Source organism: Struthio camelus, chromosome 18 (assembly GCF_040807025.1).
Source record: "Struthio camelus isolate bStrCam1 chromosome 18, bStrCam1.hap1, whole genome shotgun sequence".
Lineage (NCBI taxonomy): Eukaryota > Metazoa > Chordata > Aves > Struthioniformes > Struthionidae > Struthio > Struthio camelus.
In genome coordinates this window covers 2,280,750-2,293,950 of record NC_090959.1, presented here as the reverse complement: position 1 = coordinate 2,293,950, position 13,201 = coordinate 2,280,750, and the positions used below count along the sequence as shown (strand labels likewise).

The 13,201-nt window shown below is 56.4% G+C and overlaps 1 protein-coding gene across 1 annotated transcript in view; it reads left to right on the top strand.

The window, feature by feature from the left end:
• LOC138061518 (uncharacterized) overlaps window positions 1-9,041 on the top strand; it is a 94,938-nt gene extending 85,897 nt beyond the window's left edge. The window contains exons 11-14 of the mRNA XM_068912563.1: window positions 3,111-3,730; window positions 4,178-4,301; window positions 4,740-4,864; window positions 8,745-9,041. Coding sequence (XP_068768664.1) covers window positions 3,111-3,149 — 39 coding nt within the window. The 3' untranslated portion in view covers window positions 3,150-3,730; window positions 4,178-4,301; window positions 4,740-4,864; window positions 8,745-9,041. The remainder of the gene's footprint in view (window positions 1-3,110; window positions 3,731-4,177; window positions 4,302-4,739; window positions 4,865-8,744) is intronic.
• The last annotated feature ends 4,160 nt before the right edge of the window (window positions 9,042-13,201 follow it).

The window sequence follows — 13,201 nt, the reverse complement described above, 5'->3', positions numbered from 1 at the left end:
GCGATCTGTTTTACAGCTTCACCAGCCAGCTGGTGAGGTGACTTGGCGAGATGCACATTGTCCCTTCCTGAGCACCGAGTGCAACAGTCGGCGTGACCCGCATTTGCAGGCCTCTTCCAGCTGCAAAGACAACCTCCGGAGACTAAAGAGAGGAGGCGATGGCGAAGTAGCTGGGCCATCGGGGTGAGAAAACCTGAGTTTCCACCAGGTGGCTCGCGCAGAGTGCTAGCTGCAGCTGCCTCAGCACGCAGGTGCGGGAGAGCAATTTGTGGCAAAGACAGACAACCTAAAACGTGGTGTCAGCTTTCAGAAAAGGCTTGGGCCACAGGTGGCAAAAGGAAAGGATGGCCCTGAACTGCCAGGGCAGTTGAAGAACTGCAGAGCTCTTGAAGAAGACAAAGCCCTGCCCCAGCAGGCAGAGTGAGAGCAGGTGTGCCTGGCACTCTTAGGGGGCTCTTGGCCTCCCATACTTAGCCTGAGTCCATTAGCTGCACTACATGTCTCCATGGTCCCTGTGGCTGCTTTCTCATGTGGTGAGCAGCGAAACACGGAGCATTCCTGAGCTGGATTGTGCCAGCGCTCAGCTGTTCATGGGTTAGTTTCCTCCTGCAGGAGCTCCAAGGTTAGCTTAGAGGCAAGCCTGCTGCTGCCCGCTTGTCATTAGCGGGGCGTGTTAAGTGCTGCCCAGCTCCATCCTGCGGAACAGCTTCTCAGAAAGTATGGCAAGAGCTGAGCGCTCGAGGAACAAAGATTTCTTGTCTTCCTGCTCACAGAACTAGCATTCTTCACATCAGCGCTGGAAAAGGTGCAAAGGAGCCGGAGATGACAGGGAGGGGTGTCATGAGAGCAGGCAGCACGCATGGCAGAAGAGTCCAGAGCAAAGAGACCTGTCCAATATCTTAGCCTCCTCCACCTCCTCTCTCCGTTTTGTTCCCCCTTCACTCATCGTTCCCTCGTGGTTTCTGGCCCCGAAGTCTTTCAATGCACGAGTACCTAATGAAGTCCGGAGTGCGCTGCTAGGGAGCCCACTAACAGAAGGCCATGTGGGTAAGCAACTCTATCGTGTCTTTCTTCTGCCAAGAGCCGTTATTGATTCCTTTGGGAAGCATTTGGTATGCAGCACATGAGACGGCACTGAGCCGCAGGCTGTGGGCCAGGCGGAGGGAGCAGTTCCTTGCCAGAGGAGCCACGCGAGCTGGCAGCGTGGCGGGAGAAAGCAGCCTGAGGGAAGCTGAATTCCCAGGGTTGGACGGAGCGTGTTGTCGGGCTTGTCTTGACAAAGTTGCCAAAGATGCTGTTGAGAGGGTTGGATGCACCTTGGACGAAGTTGCAGCTTCTTGGATTGAACAGAATTGCTTTTCTGAAATGCTGCAGGTGCCCCTTGAGACAACTGCAGGCATGCCAGACACCTTTGTCAAGCCAGGCGTTCAGCAAGGGAACTCTGGGCGCCAGAAGCCACAAGGTTGCCCTCATTGCACCCATGCCACAACGTTGCTGCTGGATCCCGAGAGGGTAGCATGCATGCAAGCAAGGGGTAGCATCCCAAATGCCATTTCCAGAGTTCAGCAGCTCCATTCAGGACTGTGTGGGTATGCTGCAATTGTTGTCAGCGATAGTCGTGGAACGCCGAAGAAGCTTGAAGAAGAAAGGCATGCAGAGGCAAGCTCCTTGAAGAAGCCTTCACAAGAAAGCACTGTGGCGAGTGGGCCAGTGGATTTCCTCTTAAATCAGCACGGTCAACGTCAGAGCGCCATTGCTTGAGGAGGGAATTGAGGGAGGTGGGACACAAAAGAGCCCAGGCGCAGAGGTGGGAAGGAGATCTCTCCGGGGCAGGACTTGCGAAGGCCAGAAGGAAGGAAAATTCCTGCTAGACAACTAGAGAAGAGTCAACCAAGAACGAAGCTCCCACCTCTGAGCGTCCCGGGAATGGTCATGCCTTCAGAGGCAGAAGGCCCATCTGAAGAGGAACTGTCACGTACTCTCCTGCAGTCTGTCCTCGGAGGCTCTGCGTAAGATGCTCAGAGCGCGCCAGAAGGCTTTCAGAAGCCCTTGTATTACCCCTCGGCAAGCACATCAAGACCTTATAGCTCAGTGCTGGGAGCCCTAGCTCAACGGAGGCCAAGGAGCATCTCACATGCTGAGATGCCTTGCCCTGCATGGACCAGCAGCTTTCCAGAGAGCCCGTCCCTGCAGCGGCTCCAAAGCCCCCTTCCCAGAGAGGAGCCCGGCGGAGACGCATGCATGTAAAGCTTGTGGCGGGCAAGCTGGGGCAAGGTGAGTGGTGAGGGAGGTGTGTGACTCGAGGCTCCAGTTGTTCTTCTGAGACGGGTGCTGAGAAGTAGCAGCCAGCAAGAGGAGGGAGGGAGATTGCTCAGACTCTTGAACAATCTGCGGGGAGAAGAACATGAAGGGAAGCACATGGCAGAGGGCTGTGCTCCCCCTCACTCCAGCTGCCTTTGGTGGGCAAGGGCAAGGGCAGCGTCTGGTGCCCGTGCCCTGTCCCACCATGGCCCCCTCTCAGCCGCAGGGCTTGCTGATGGTGCTGATGGTGTGGGTCAGCAGAGAACAGCAGAGATGTGAGTGCTTGGGCAGCTGTGGGGAAGCTGTTAGCAGCTGTTTACATGCCTACAGCACTGCTGGGCCTTGCTGTCTTGGCAGAAAGCCACAGGCACCATGGCAAGGCCGTTGCCCAGCAGGGCAACTAAAGGGTGCCCCCAAAGTGCCAGAAGGGAGGGACATTGCTCACCTCCGAGAGTGGCTCCTGCGGGAGCAAAGCGAGAGGCTGAGAGATGGAGAGAGGGAGATGAGGGCCAGGTTAAGAGACAAGACAAGTAAGCCTTGCTCCAGGAGTGGGCCTGTGGCCTTTCCGCGTGGTGCTGGCTGGAGCTTTGTGTTCCGGGAAACGCTGCCTAAGTCAAGCGGGTGCAGATGCTGACTGTGCCTCGAGTGGCAGCATGAGTGTGTGGAGCTTGGCCAAGGCAGCTGGGAGGTGTTTGGGGCGCTTGAGGCGGGGCCCCCACAGCAGGATGATGCCAGTGGCAAAAGAGGAAATGGTCTGGGCAAGAGAGCTGCAGGTGCTGTGTTTGAGCCATCTGTGTTTGTCTGTGAAGGTTTCTTGCCATGATTGCGCCGAGGATGGAGAAGCTTGAGGCTCTTGAAGAGGAGAAGGGCCTCCTGCAGCAGGCTGAGCGAGAACAGCAGCAGCTGGGAAAGAAGAAACAGCCAGGCAGCCAGAAGAACAGCTCAAGTCAGCTAAGAGACTGCGTGAGGCTAACACACATCTAGAGGCAGATTTCTCCAGTCATGTCAACAGGAGCCAGCGTGTTTGCTCTCAGCTGTGGAACAGGCGCCTTGTGCTTGCTGGTGACAAAACTGCACCTAAGTCACAGCTGCTGCGTCCTTTGTGAGGCGTTCGTTCAGGCAGACGCTCTTCTGAACGGTTGTTCTGGGCTCTTGCACGTGTGCCCTCCGAGCAGGAAAGAGGGCTTGCTTAGCCCTGTGGCCAACATACTTTGCCACGGAGACCATTCACAGGCGGGAATTGTACTTCCTGTCCTTGGTAGGAGCTGCCGAGACGAGTGAGCCTTCAGCTGTTGGGAAGAAGACCAGAAGAGCTGTGCGTACTTCAGTGCTCTGCGGGGAGAGCTGGCAGGTCATGGCTCGAGCCACATGGCACAGCTTGTCATCTGAGGAAGAAGATGCTACTCGGAGAGCTCTCAAAGGGAGACCTGTGAGTAGGCGCTGGGTGGGTGCGGGTGGCCACGCCTGCTAGGTGGCAGTGCGTTGGCGCTGCGGACTCCTGGGGTGGGGGGGTGCTGGCACGCACACAGCCTCTGCCAGCTTGTGGCTCCTGGTGGATGGTCAGGGCGTGTCCTGAGCAATGCCCTGAGGAAGCAGGGAGGGGTGTTGCCATGCTGGGAGGGTTTGTGTTGGAAAAATGAGGAGGGCTCTGGCCTTCCTGACCGGTGGGGCTCCTATTTCCGCCTCCCACTGACACCAGTCCCCAGGAAAACCTTCAGCTTGTCTTGGAGCCAACTGTCCCAGTGTGCACCTGCGTGGCTGGGGATTCGCTCTGCTAATGCCGCCGCCGCCGAACTGTGGGCACCGAATCACAATTCCTGCCTCTTTCTGTTGTGTGCTGAATCTTGTTCTGTAATGCATGTCTTCCCTCCTGTAGGAAGAAGAATGTCTATCAAGCAGCAAGCTGCGAAGCTGGCAAGAGGCTGCTCATCAGGAACTTGAGAGTCCTGAAGGCAACCGGAGTGAGCCGCCGCTTGAGGCCCAAGACACTGACAAGCAAGGTGCGTACAAGCCTGGACTAGAGTGCCCTAAGGCTCTGTGTTGCCTGCCAGGACTGCAGGCACTGCTCTGCTTCCTTCTGAGGGCTCGCCTTTGCTCTAGTTCAGAAATGCTTTGCAGGAGGCTCCAAGAGAGGAGCTGTAGCCTGACGGAGCTGTGGCTGCTTTGCTGGCTCCTCCCGTCACAGTAGCTGAGGGGAAGCAGTGGGGAGGGCTGGAGGCTGTGCGCTGACCTGAGTTGAGGAGCAAGGTTAAGCAGCAGCCAGAGGAGGTTTCCACAGGCTAATGTCTCTAAGCCAGTGGTGAGCGTCAGTCATACTCTCCGCAGGAAGTCTTTGTAGCCTAGGGACAAAGTCTCGCTTTGCTTTCCACACCGCCTTGCCAAGGGAGCGCTACAGGCTTGGAAGTTACTCAGGGATGGCTGTTTGTTTCTTGCTGCAGAAAGCAGTAGGGAGGATTCTTCGAGAGAGCTGTGTCTCTGTCCTGAGACAAGCAAATGCTTCTCTTCAGGAGCCTGCGAAGGAGACAGCGACGCTGACCTGAAAGAGAGCAGAAGATTTTGGCAGGTATGACAGCAGCCTCCTGCTATGTCTCAGAAAGATAGCAGCTGTCGTGCTGTGACGTGGTTGAGCTGTATCTGTTAACCGGGTCCAGCTGAGTTTCTTCTCTTTGTCCTGAGCCTTTCCTGCCTCACCATCACTCCCCACGCTGCCCACACGCTTGCTGCACTCCTGCAGCTTTCTGCTAGGAGGGCTTTATTCGCAAAGCACCCAAGCGTCTGAGTGTCCAGAAGCGCAGCTGCTTGACTGGGGCAGCCACAGGCCTCTCTCCTTGGTGAGCATGTGGCCATTTGTGGGTTAGTTTCTTCCTGGAGGAGCTCCAAGAGTAGCTTAGAGAAGATCGTGCTTGTTGCCCAGTTGGCCTCAGCGGGGCTCATGACGTGCTGCCTGGCTCCGTCCCTTGGAAGAGCCTCTCGGAAAGCATTGAAGAAGGTGGTGGGGAGACATCCCGAGAGTCAAGGATGAGCCTTCTGTTGTCTTGACAGGCAACCTGTCAAGGTCCGAAAGAGTGACCGAGGGAGGAGGACAAGTTGAGGCCGTTACCTGGGTCTGTGCGTGGCTTGCAACTCACGCCCCACTTTGCATGTGGCTGGCAGCCTCCCTCAGTACTGCCTCAGAGCTGCAAAGGAACCTGGGAAAATTCAGAGCCCAGCTGTGTGCTGAGCCAGGAAGAAGTCTAACGCTCGGAGGCTTGAAAGCACTACCGTGTGTGCTGAAGAAGCTTGTGGAAGCGTCTTTGTCTCTTTCCTCATCCCTCCTACCCTGCTCATGCTGTGGGCGATCTGTTTTACAGCTTCACCAGCCAGCTGGTGAGGTGACTTGGCGAGATGCACATTGTCCCTTCCTGAGCACCGAGTGCAACAGTCGGCGTGACCCGCATTTGCAGGCCTCTTCCAGCTGCAAAGACAACCTCCGGAGACTAAAGAGAGGAGGCGATGGCGAAGTAGCTGGGCCATCGGGGTGAGAAAACCTGAGTTTCCACCAGGTGGCTCGCGCAGAGTGCTAGCTGCAGCTGCCTCAGCACGCAGGTGCGGGAGAGCAATTTGTGGCAAAGACAGACAACCTAAAACGTGGTGTCAGCTTTCAGAAAAGGCTTGGGCCACAGGTGGCAAAAGGAAAGGATGGCCCTGAACTGCCAGGGCAGTTGAAGAACTGCAGAGCTCTTGAAGAAGACAAAGCCCTGCCCCAGCAGGCGGAGTGAGAGCAGGTGTGCCTGGCACTCTTAGGGGGCTCTTGGCCTCCCATACTTAGCCTGAGTCCATTAGCTGCACTACATGTCTCCATGGTCCCTGTGGCTGCTTTCTCATGTGGTGAGCAGCGAAACACGGAGCATTCCTGAGCCGGATTGTGCCAGCGCTCAGCTGTTCATGGGTTAGTTTCCTCCTGCAGGAGCTCCAAGGTTAGCTTAGAGGCAAGCCTGCTGCTGCCCGCTTGTCATTAGCGGGGCGTGTTAAGTGCTGCCCAGCTCCATCCTGCGGAACAGCTTCTCAGAAAGTATGGCAAGAGCTGAGCGCTCGAGGAACAAAGATTTCTTGTCTTCCTGCTCACAGAACTAGCATTCTTCACATCAGCGCTGGAAAAGGTGCAAAGGAGCCGGAGATGACAGGGAGGGGTGTCATGAGAGCAGGCAGCACGCATGGCAGAAGAGTCCAGAGCAAAGAGACCTGTCCAATATCTTAGCCTCCTCCACCTCCTCTCTCCGTTTTGTTCCCCCTTCACTCATCGTTCCCTCGTGGTTTCTGGCCCCGAAGTCTTTCAATGCACGAGTACCTAATGAAGTCCGGAGTGCGCTGCTAGGGAGCCCACTAACAGAAGGCCATGTGGGTAAGCAACTCTATCGTGTCTTTCTTCTGCCAAGAGCCGTTATTGATTCCTTTGGGAAGCATTTGGTATGCAGCACATGAGACGGCGCTGAGCCGCAGGCTGTGGGCCAGGCGGAGGGAGCAGCTCCCTGCCAGAGGAGCCACGCGAGCTGGCAGCGTGGCGGGAGAAAGCAGCCTGAGGGAAGCTGAATTCCCAGGGTTGGACGGAGCGTGTTGTCGGGCTTGTCTTGACAAAGTTGCCAAAGATGCTGTTGAGAGGGTTGGATGCACCTTGGACGAAGTTGCAGCTTCTTGGATTGAACAGAATTGCTTTTCTGAAATGCTGCAGGTGCCCCTTGAGACAACTGCAGGCATGCCAGACACCTTTGTCAAGCCAGGCGTTCAGCATGGGAACTCTGGGCACCAGAAGCCACAAGGTTGCCCTCATTGCACCCATGCCACAACGTTGCTGCTGGATCCCGAGAGGGTAGCATGCATGCAAGCAAGGGGTAGCATCCCAAATGCCATTTCCAGAGTTCAGCAGCTCCATTCAGGACTGTGTGGGTATGCTGCAATTGTTGTCAGCGATAGTCGTGGAACGCCGAAGAAGCTTGAAGAAGAAAGGCATGCAGAGGCAAGCTCCTTGAAGAAGCCTTCACAAGAAAGCACTGTGGCGAGTGGGCCAGTGGATTTCCTCTTAAATCAGCACGGTCAACGTCAGAGCGCCGTTGCTTGAGGAGGGAATTGAGGGAGGTGGGACACAAAAGAGCCCAGGCGCAGAGGTGGGAAGGAGATCTCTCCGGGGCAGGACTTGCGAAGGCCAGAAGGAAGGAAAATTCCTGCTAGACAACTAGAGAAGAGTCAACCAAGAACGAAGCTCCCACCTCTGAGCGTCCCGGGAATGGTCATGCCTTCAGAGGCAGAAGGCCCATCTGAAGAGGAACTGTCACGTACTCTCCTGCAGTCTGTCCTCGGAGGCTCTGCGTAAGATGCTCAGAGCGCGCCAGAAGGCTTTCAGAAGCCCTTGTATTACCCCTCGGCAAGCACATCAAGACCTTATAGCTCAGTGCTGGGAACCCTAGCTCAACGGAGGCCAAGGAGCATCTCACATGCTGAGATGCCTTGCCCTGCATGGACCAGCAGCTTTCCAGAGAGCCCGTCCCTGCAGCGGCTCCAAAGCCCCCTTCCCAGAGAGGAGCCCGGCGGAGACGCATGCATGTAAAGCTTGTGGCGGGCAAGCTGGGGCAAGGTGAGTGGTGAGGGAGGTGTGTGACTCGAGGCTCCAGTTGTTCTTCTGAGACGGGTGCTGAGAAGTAGCAGCCAGCAAGAGGAGGGAGGGAGATTGCTCAGACTCTTGAACAATCTGCGGGGAGAAGAACATGAAGGGAAGCACATGGCAGAGGGCTGTGCTCCCCCTCACTCCAGCTGCCTTTGGTGGGCAAGGGCAAGGGCAGCGTCTGGTGCCCGTGCCCTGTCCCACCATGGCCCCCTCTCAGCCGCAGGGCTTGCTGATGGTGCTGATGGTGTGGGTCAGCAGAGAACAGCAGAGATGTGAGTGCTTGGGCAGCTGTGGGGAAGCTGTTAGCAGCTGTTTACATGCCTACAGCACTGCTGGGCCTTGCTGTCTTGGCAGAAAGCCACAGGCACCATGGCAAGGCCGTTGCCCAGCAGGGCAACTAAAGGGTGCCCCCAAAGTGCCAGAAGGGAGGGACATTGCTCACCTCCGAGAGTGGCTCCTGCGGGAGCAAAGCGAGAGGCTGAGAGATGGAGAGAGGGAGATGAGGGCCAGGTAAGAGACAAGACAAGTAAGCCTTGCTCCAGGAGTGGGCCTGTGGCCTTTCCGCGTGGTGCTGGCTGGAGCTTTGTGTTCCGGGAAACGCTGCCTAAGTCAAGCGGGTGCAGATGCTGACTGTGCCTCGAGTGGCAGCATGAGTGTGTGGAGCTTGGCCAAGGCAGCTGGGAGGTGTTTGGGGCGCTTGAGGCGGGGCCCCCACAGCAGGATGATGCCAGTGGCAAAAGAGGAAATGGTCTGGGCAAGAGAGCTGCAGGTGCTGTGTTTGAGCCATCTGTGTTTGTCTGTGAAGGTTTCTTGCCATGATTGCGCCGAGGATGGAGAAGCTTGAGGCTCTTGAAGAGGAGAAGGGCCTCCTGCAGCAGGCTGAGCGAGAACAGCAGCAGCTGGGAAAGAAGAAACAGCCAGGCAGCCAGAAGAACAGCTCAAGTCAGCTAAGAGACTGCGTGAGGCTAACACACATCTAGAGGCAGATTTCTCCAGTCATGTCAACAGGAGCCAGCGTGTTTGCTCTCAGCTGTGGAACAGGCGCCTTGTGCTTGCTGGTGACAAAACTGCACCTAAGTCACAGCTGCTGCGTCCTTTGTGAGGCGTTCGTTCAGGCAGACGCTCTTCTGAACGGTTGTTCTGGGCTCTTGCACGTGTGCCCTCCGAGCAGGAAAGAGGGCTTGCTTAGCCCTGTGGCCAACATACTTTGCCACGGAGACCATTCACAGGCGGGAATTGTACTTCCTGTCCTTGGTAGGAGCTGCCGAGACGAGTGAGCCTTCAGCTGTTGGGAAGAAGACCAGAAGAGCTGTGCGTACTTCAGTGCTCTGCGGGGAGAGCGGGCAGGTCATGGCTCGAGCCACATGGCACAGCTTGTCATCTGAGGAAGAAGATGCTACTCGGAGAGCTCTCAAAGGGAGACCTGTGAGTAGGCGCTGGGTGGGTGCGGGTGGCCACGCCTGCTAGGTGGCAGTGCGTTGGCGCTGCGGACTCCTGGGGTGGGGGGGTGCTGGCACGCACACAGCCTCTGCCAGCTTGTGGCTCCTGGTGGATGGTCAGGGCGTGTCCTGAGCAATGCCCTGAGGAAGCAGGGAGGGGTGTTGCCATGCTGGGAGGGTTTGTGTTGGAAAAATGAGGAGGGCTCTGGCCTTCCTGACCGGTGGGGCTCCTATTTCCGCCTCCCACTGACACCAGTCCCCAGGAAAACCTTCAGCTTGTCTTGGAGCCAACTGTCCCAGTGTGCACCTGCGTGGCTGGGGATTCGCTCTGCTAATGCCGCCGCCGCCGAACTGTGGGCACCGAATCACAATTCCTGCCTCTTTCTGTTGTGTGCTGAATCTTGTTCTGTAATGCATGTCTTCCCTCCTGTAGGAAGAAGAATGTCTATCAAGCAGCAAGCTGCGAAGCTGGCAAGAGGCTGCTCATCAGGAACTTGAGAGTCCTGAAGGCAACCGGAGTGAGCCGCCGCTTGAGGCCCAAGACACTGACAAGCAAGGTGCGTACAAGCCTGGACTAGAGTGCCCTAAGGCTCTGTGTTGCCTGCCAGGACTGCAGGCACTGCTCTGCTTCCTTCTGAGGGCTCGCCTTTGCTCTAGTTCAGAAATGCTTTGCAGGAGGCTCCAAGAGAGGAGCTGTAGCCTGACGGAGCTGTGGCTGCTTTGCTGGCTCCTCCCGTCACAGTAGCTGAGGGGAAGCAGTGGGGAGGGCTGGAGGCTGTGCGCTGACCTGAGTTGAGGAGCAAGGTTAAGCAGCAGCCAGAGGAGGTTTCCACAGGCTAATGTCTCTAAGCCAGTGGTGAGCGTCAGTCATACTCTCCGCAGGAAGTCTTTGTAGCCTAGGGACAAAGTCTCGCTTTGCTTTCCACACCGCCTTGCCAAGGGAGCGCTACAGGCTTGGAAGTTACTCAGGGATGGCTGTTTGTTTCTTGCTGCAGAAAGCAGTAGGGAGGATTCTTCGAGAGAGCTGTGTCTCTGTCCTGAGACAAGCAAATGCTTCTCTTCAGGAGCCTGCGAAGGAGACAGCGACGCTGACCTGAAAGAGAGCAGAAGATTTTGGCAGGTATGACAGCAGCCTCCTGCTATGTCTCAGAAAGATAGCAGCTGTCGTGCTGTGACGTGGTTGAGCTGTATCTGTTAACCGGGTCCAGCTGAGTTTCTTCTCTTTGTCCTGAGCCTTTCCTGCCTCACCATCACTCCCCACGCTGCCCACACGCTTGCTGCACTCCTGCAGCTTTCTGCTAGGAGGGCTTTATTCGCAAAGCACCCAAGCGTCTGAGTGTCCAGAAGCGCAGCTGCTTGACTGGGGCAGCCACAGGCCTCTCTCCTTGGTGAGCATGTGGCCATTTGTGGGTTAGTTTCTTCCTGGAGGAGCTCCAAGAGTAGCTTAGAGAAGATCGTGCTTGTTGCCCAGTTGGCCTCAGCGGGGCTCATGACGTGCTGCCTGGCTCCGTCCCTTGGAAGAGCCTCTCGGAAAGCATTGAAGAAGGTGGTGGGGAGACATCCCGAGAGTCAAGGATGAGCCTTCTGTTGTCTTGACAGGCAACCTGTCAAGGTCCGAAAGAGTGACCGAGGGAGGAGGACAAGTTGAGGCCGTTACCTGGGTCTGTGCGTGGCTTGCAACTCACGCCCCACTTTGCATGTGGCTGGCAGCCTCCCTCAGTACTGCCTCAGAGCTGCAAAGGAACCTGGGAAAATTCAGAGCCCAGCTGTGTGCTGAGCCAGGAAGAAGTCTAACGCTCGGAGGCTTGAAAGCACTACCGTGTGTGCTGAAGAAGCTTGTGGAAGCGTCTTTGTCTCTTTCCTCATCCCTCCTACCCTGCTCATGCTGTGGGCGATCTGTTTTACAGCTTCACCAGCCAGCTGGTGAGGTGACTTGGCGAGATGCACATTGTCCCTTCCTGAGCACCGAGTGCAACAGTCGGCGTGACCCGCATTTGCAGGCCTCTTCCAGCTGCAAAGACAACCTCCGGAGACTAAAGAGAGGAGGCGATGGCGAAGTAGCTGGGCCATCGGGGTGAGAAAACCTGAGTTTCCACCAGGTGGCTCGCGCAGAGTGCTAGCTGCAGCTGCCTCAGCACGCAGGTGCGGGAGAGCAATTTGTGGCAAAGACAGACAACCTAAAACGTGGTGTCAGCTTTCAGAAAAGGCTTGGGCCACAGGTGGCAAAAGGAAAGGATGGCCCTGAACTGCCAGGGCAGTTGAAGAACTGCAGAGCTCTTGAAGAAGACAAAGCCCTGCCCCAGCAGGCGGAGTGAGAGCAGGTGTGCCTGGCACTCTTAGGGGGCTCTTGGCCTCCCATACTTAGCCTGAGTCCATTAGCTGCACTACATGTCTCCATGGTCCCTGTGGCTGCTTTCTCATGTGGTGAGCAGCGAAACACGGAGCATTCCTGAGCCGGATTGTGCCAGCGCTCAGCTGTTCATGGGTTAGTTTCCTCCTGCAGGAGCTCCAAGGTTAGCTTAGAGGCAAGCCTGCTGCTGCCCGCTTGTCATTAGCGGGGCGTGTTAAGTGCTGCCCAGCTCCATCCTGCGGAACAGCTTCTCAGAAAGTATGGCAAGAGCTGAGCGCTCGAGGAACAAAGATTTCTTGTCTTCCTGCTCACAGAACTAGCATTCTTCACATCAGCGCTGGAAAAGGTGCAAAGGAGCCGGAGATGACAGGGAGGGGTGTCATGAGAGCAGGCAGCACGCATGGCAGAAGAGTCCAGAGCAAAGAGACCTGTCCAATATCTTAGCCTCCTCCACCTCCTCTCTCCGTTTTGTTCCCCCTTCACTCATCGTTCCCTCGTGGTTTCTGGCCCCGAAGTCTTTCAATGCACGAGTACCTAATGAAGTCCGGAGTGCGCTGCTAGGGAGCCCACTAACAGAAGGCCATGTGGGTAAGCAACTCTATCGTGTCTTTCTTCTGCCAAGAGCCGTTATTGATTCCTTTGGGAAGCATTTGGTATGCAGCACATGAGACGGCGCTGAGCCGCAGGCTGTGGGCCAGGCGGAGGGAGCAGCTCCCTGCCAGAGGAGCCACGCGAGCTGGCAGCGTGGCGGGAGAAAGCAGCCTGAGGGAAGCTGAATTCCCAGGGTTGGACGGAGCGTGTTGTCGGGCTTGTCTTGACAAAGTTGCCAAAGATGCTGTTGAGAGGGTTGGATGCACCTTGGACGAAGTTGCAGCTTCTTGGATTGAACAGAATTGCTTTTCTGAAATGCTGCAGGTGCCCCTTGAGACAACTGCAGGCATGCCAGACACCTTTGTCAAGCCAGGCGTTCAGCATGGGAACTCTGGGCACCAGAAGCCACAAGGTTGCCCTCATTGCACCCATGCCACAACGTTGCTGCTGGATCCCGAGAGGGTAGCATGCATGCAAGCAAGGGGTAGCATCCCAAATGCCATTTCCAGAGTTCAGCAGCTCCATTCAGGACTGTGTGGGTATGCTGCAATTGTTGTCAGCGATAGTCGTGGAACGCCGAAGAAGCTTGAAGAAGAAAGGCATGCAGAGGCAAGCTCCTTGAAGAAGCCTTCACAAGAAAGCACTGTGGCGAGTGGGCCAGTGGATTTCCTCTTAAATCAGCACGGTCAACGTCAGAGCGCCGTTGCTTGAGGAGGGAATTGAGGGAGGTGGGACACAAAAGAGCCCAGGCGCAGAGGTGGGAAGGAGATCTCTCCGGGGCAGGACTTGCGAAGGCCAGAAGGAAGGAAAATTCCTGCTAGACAACTAGAGAAGAGTCAACCAAGAACGAAGCTCCCACCTCTGAGCGTCCCGGGAATGGTC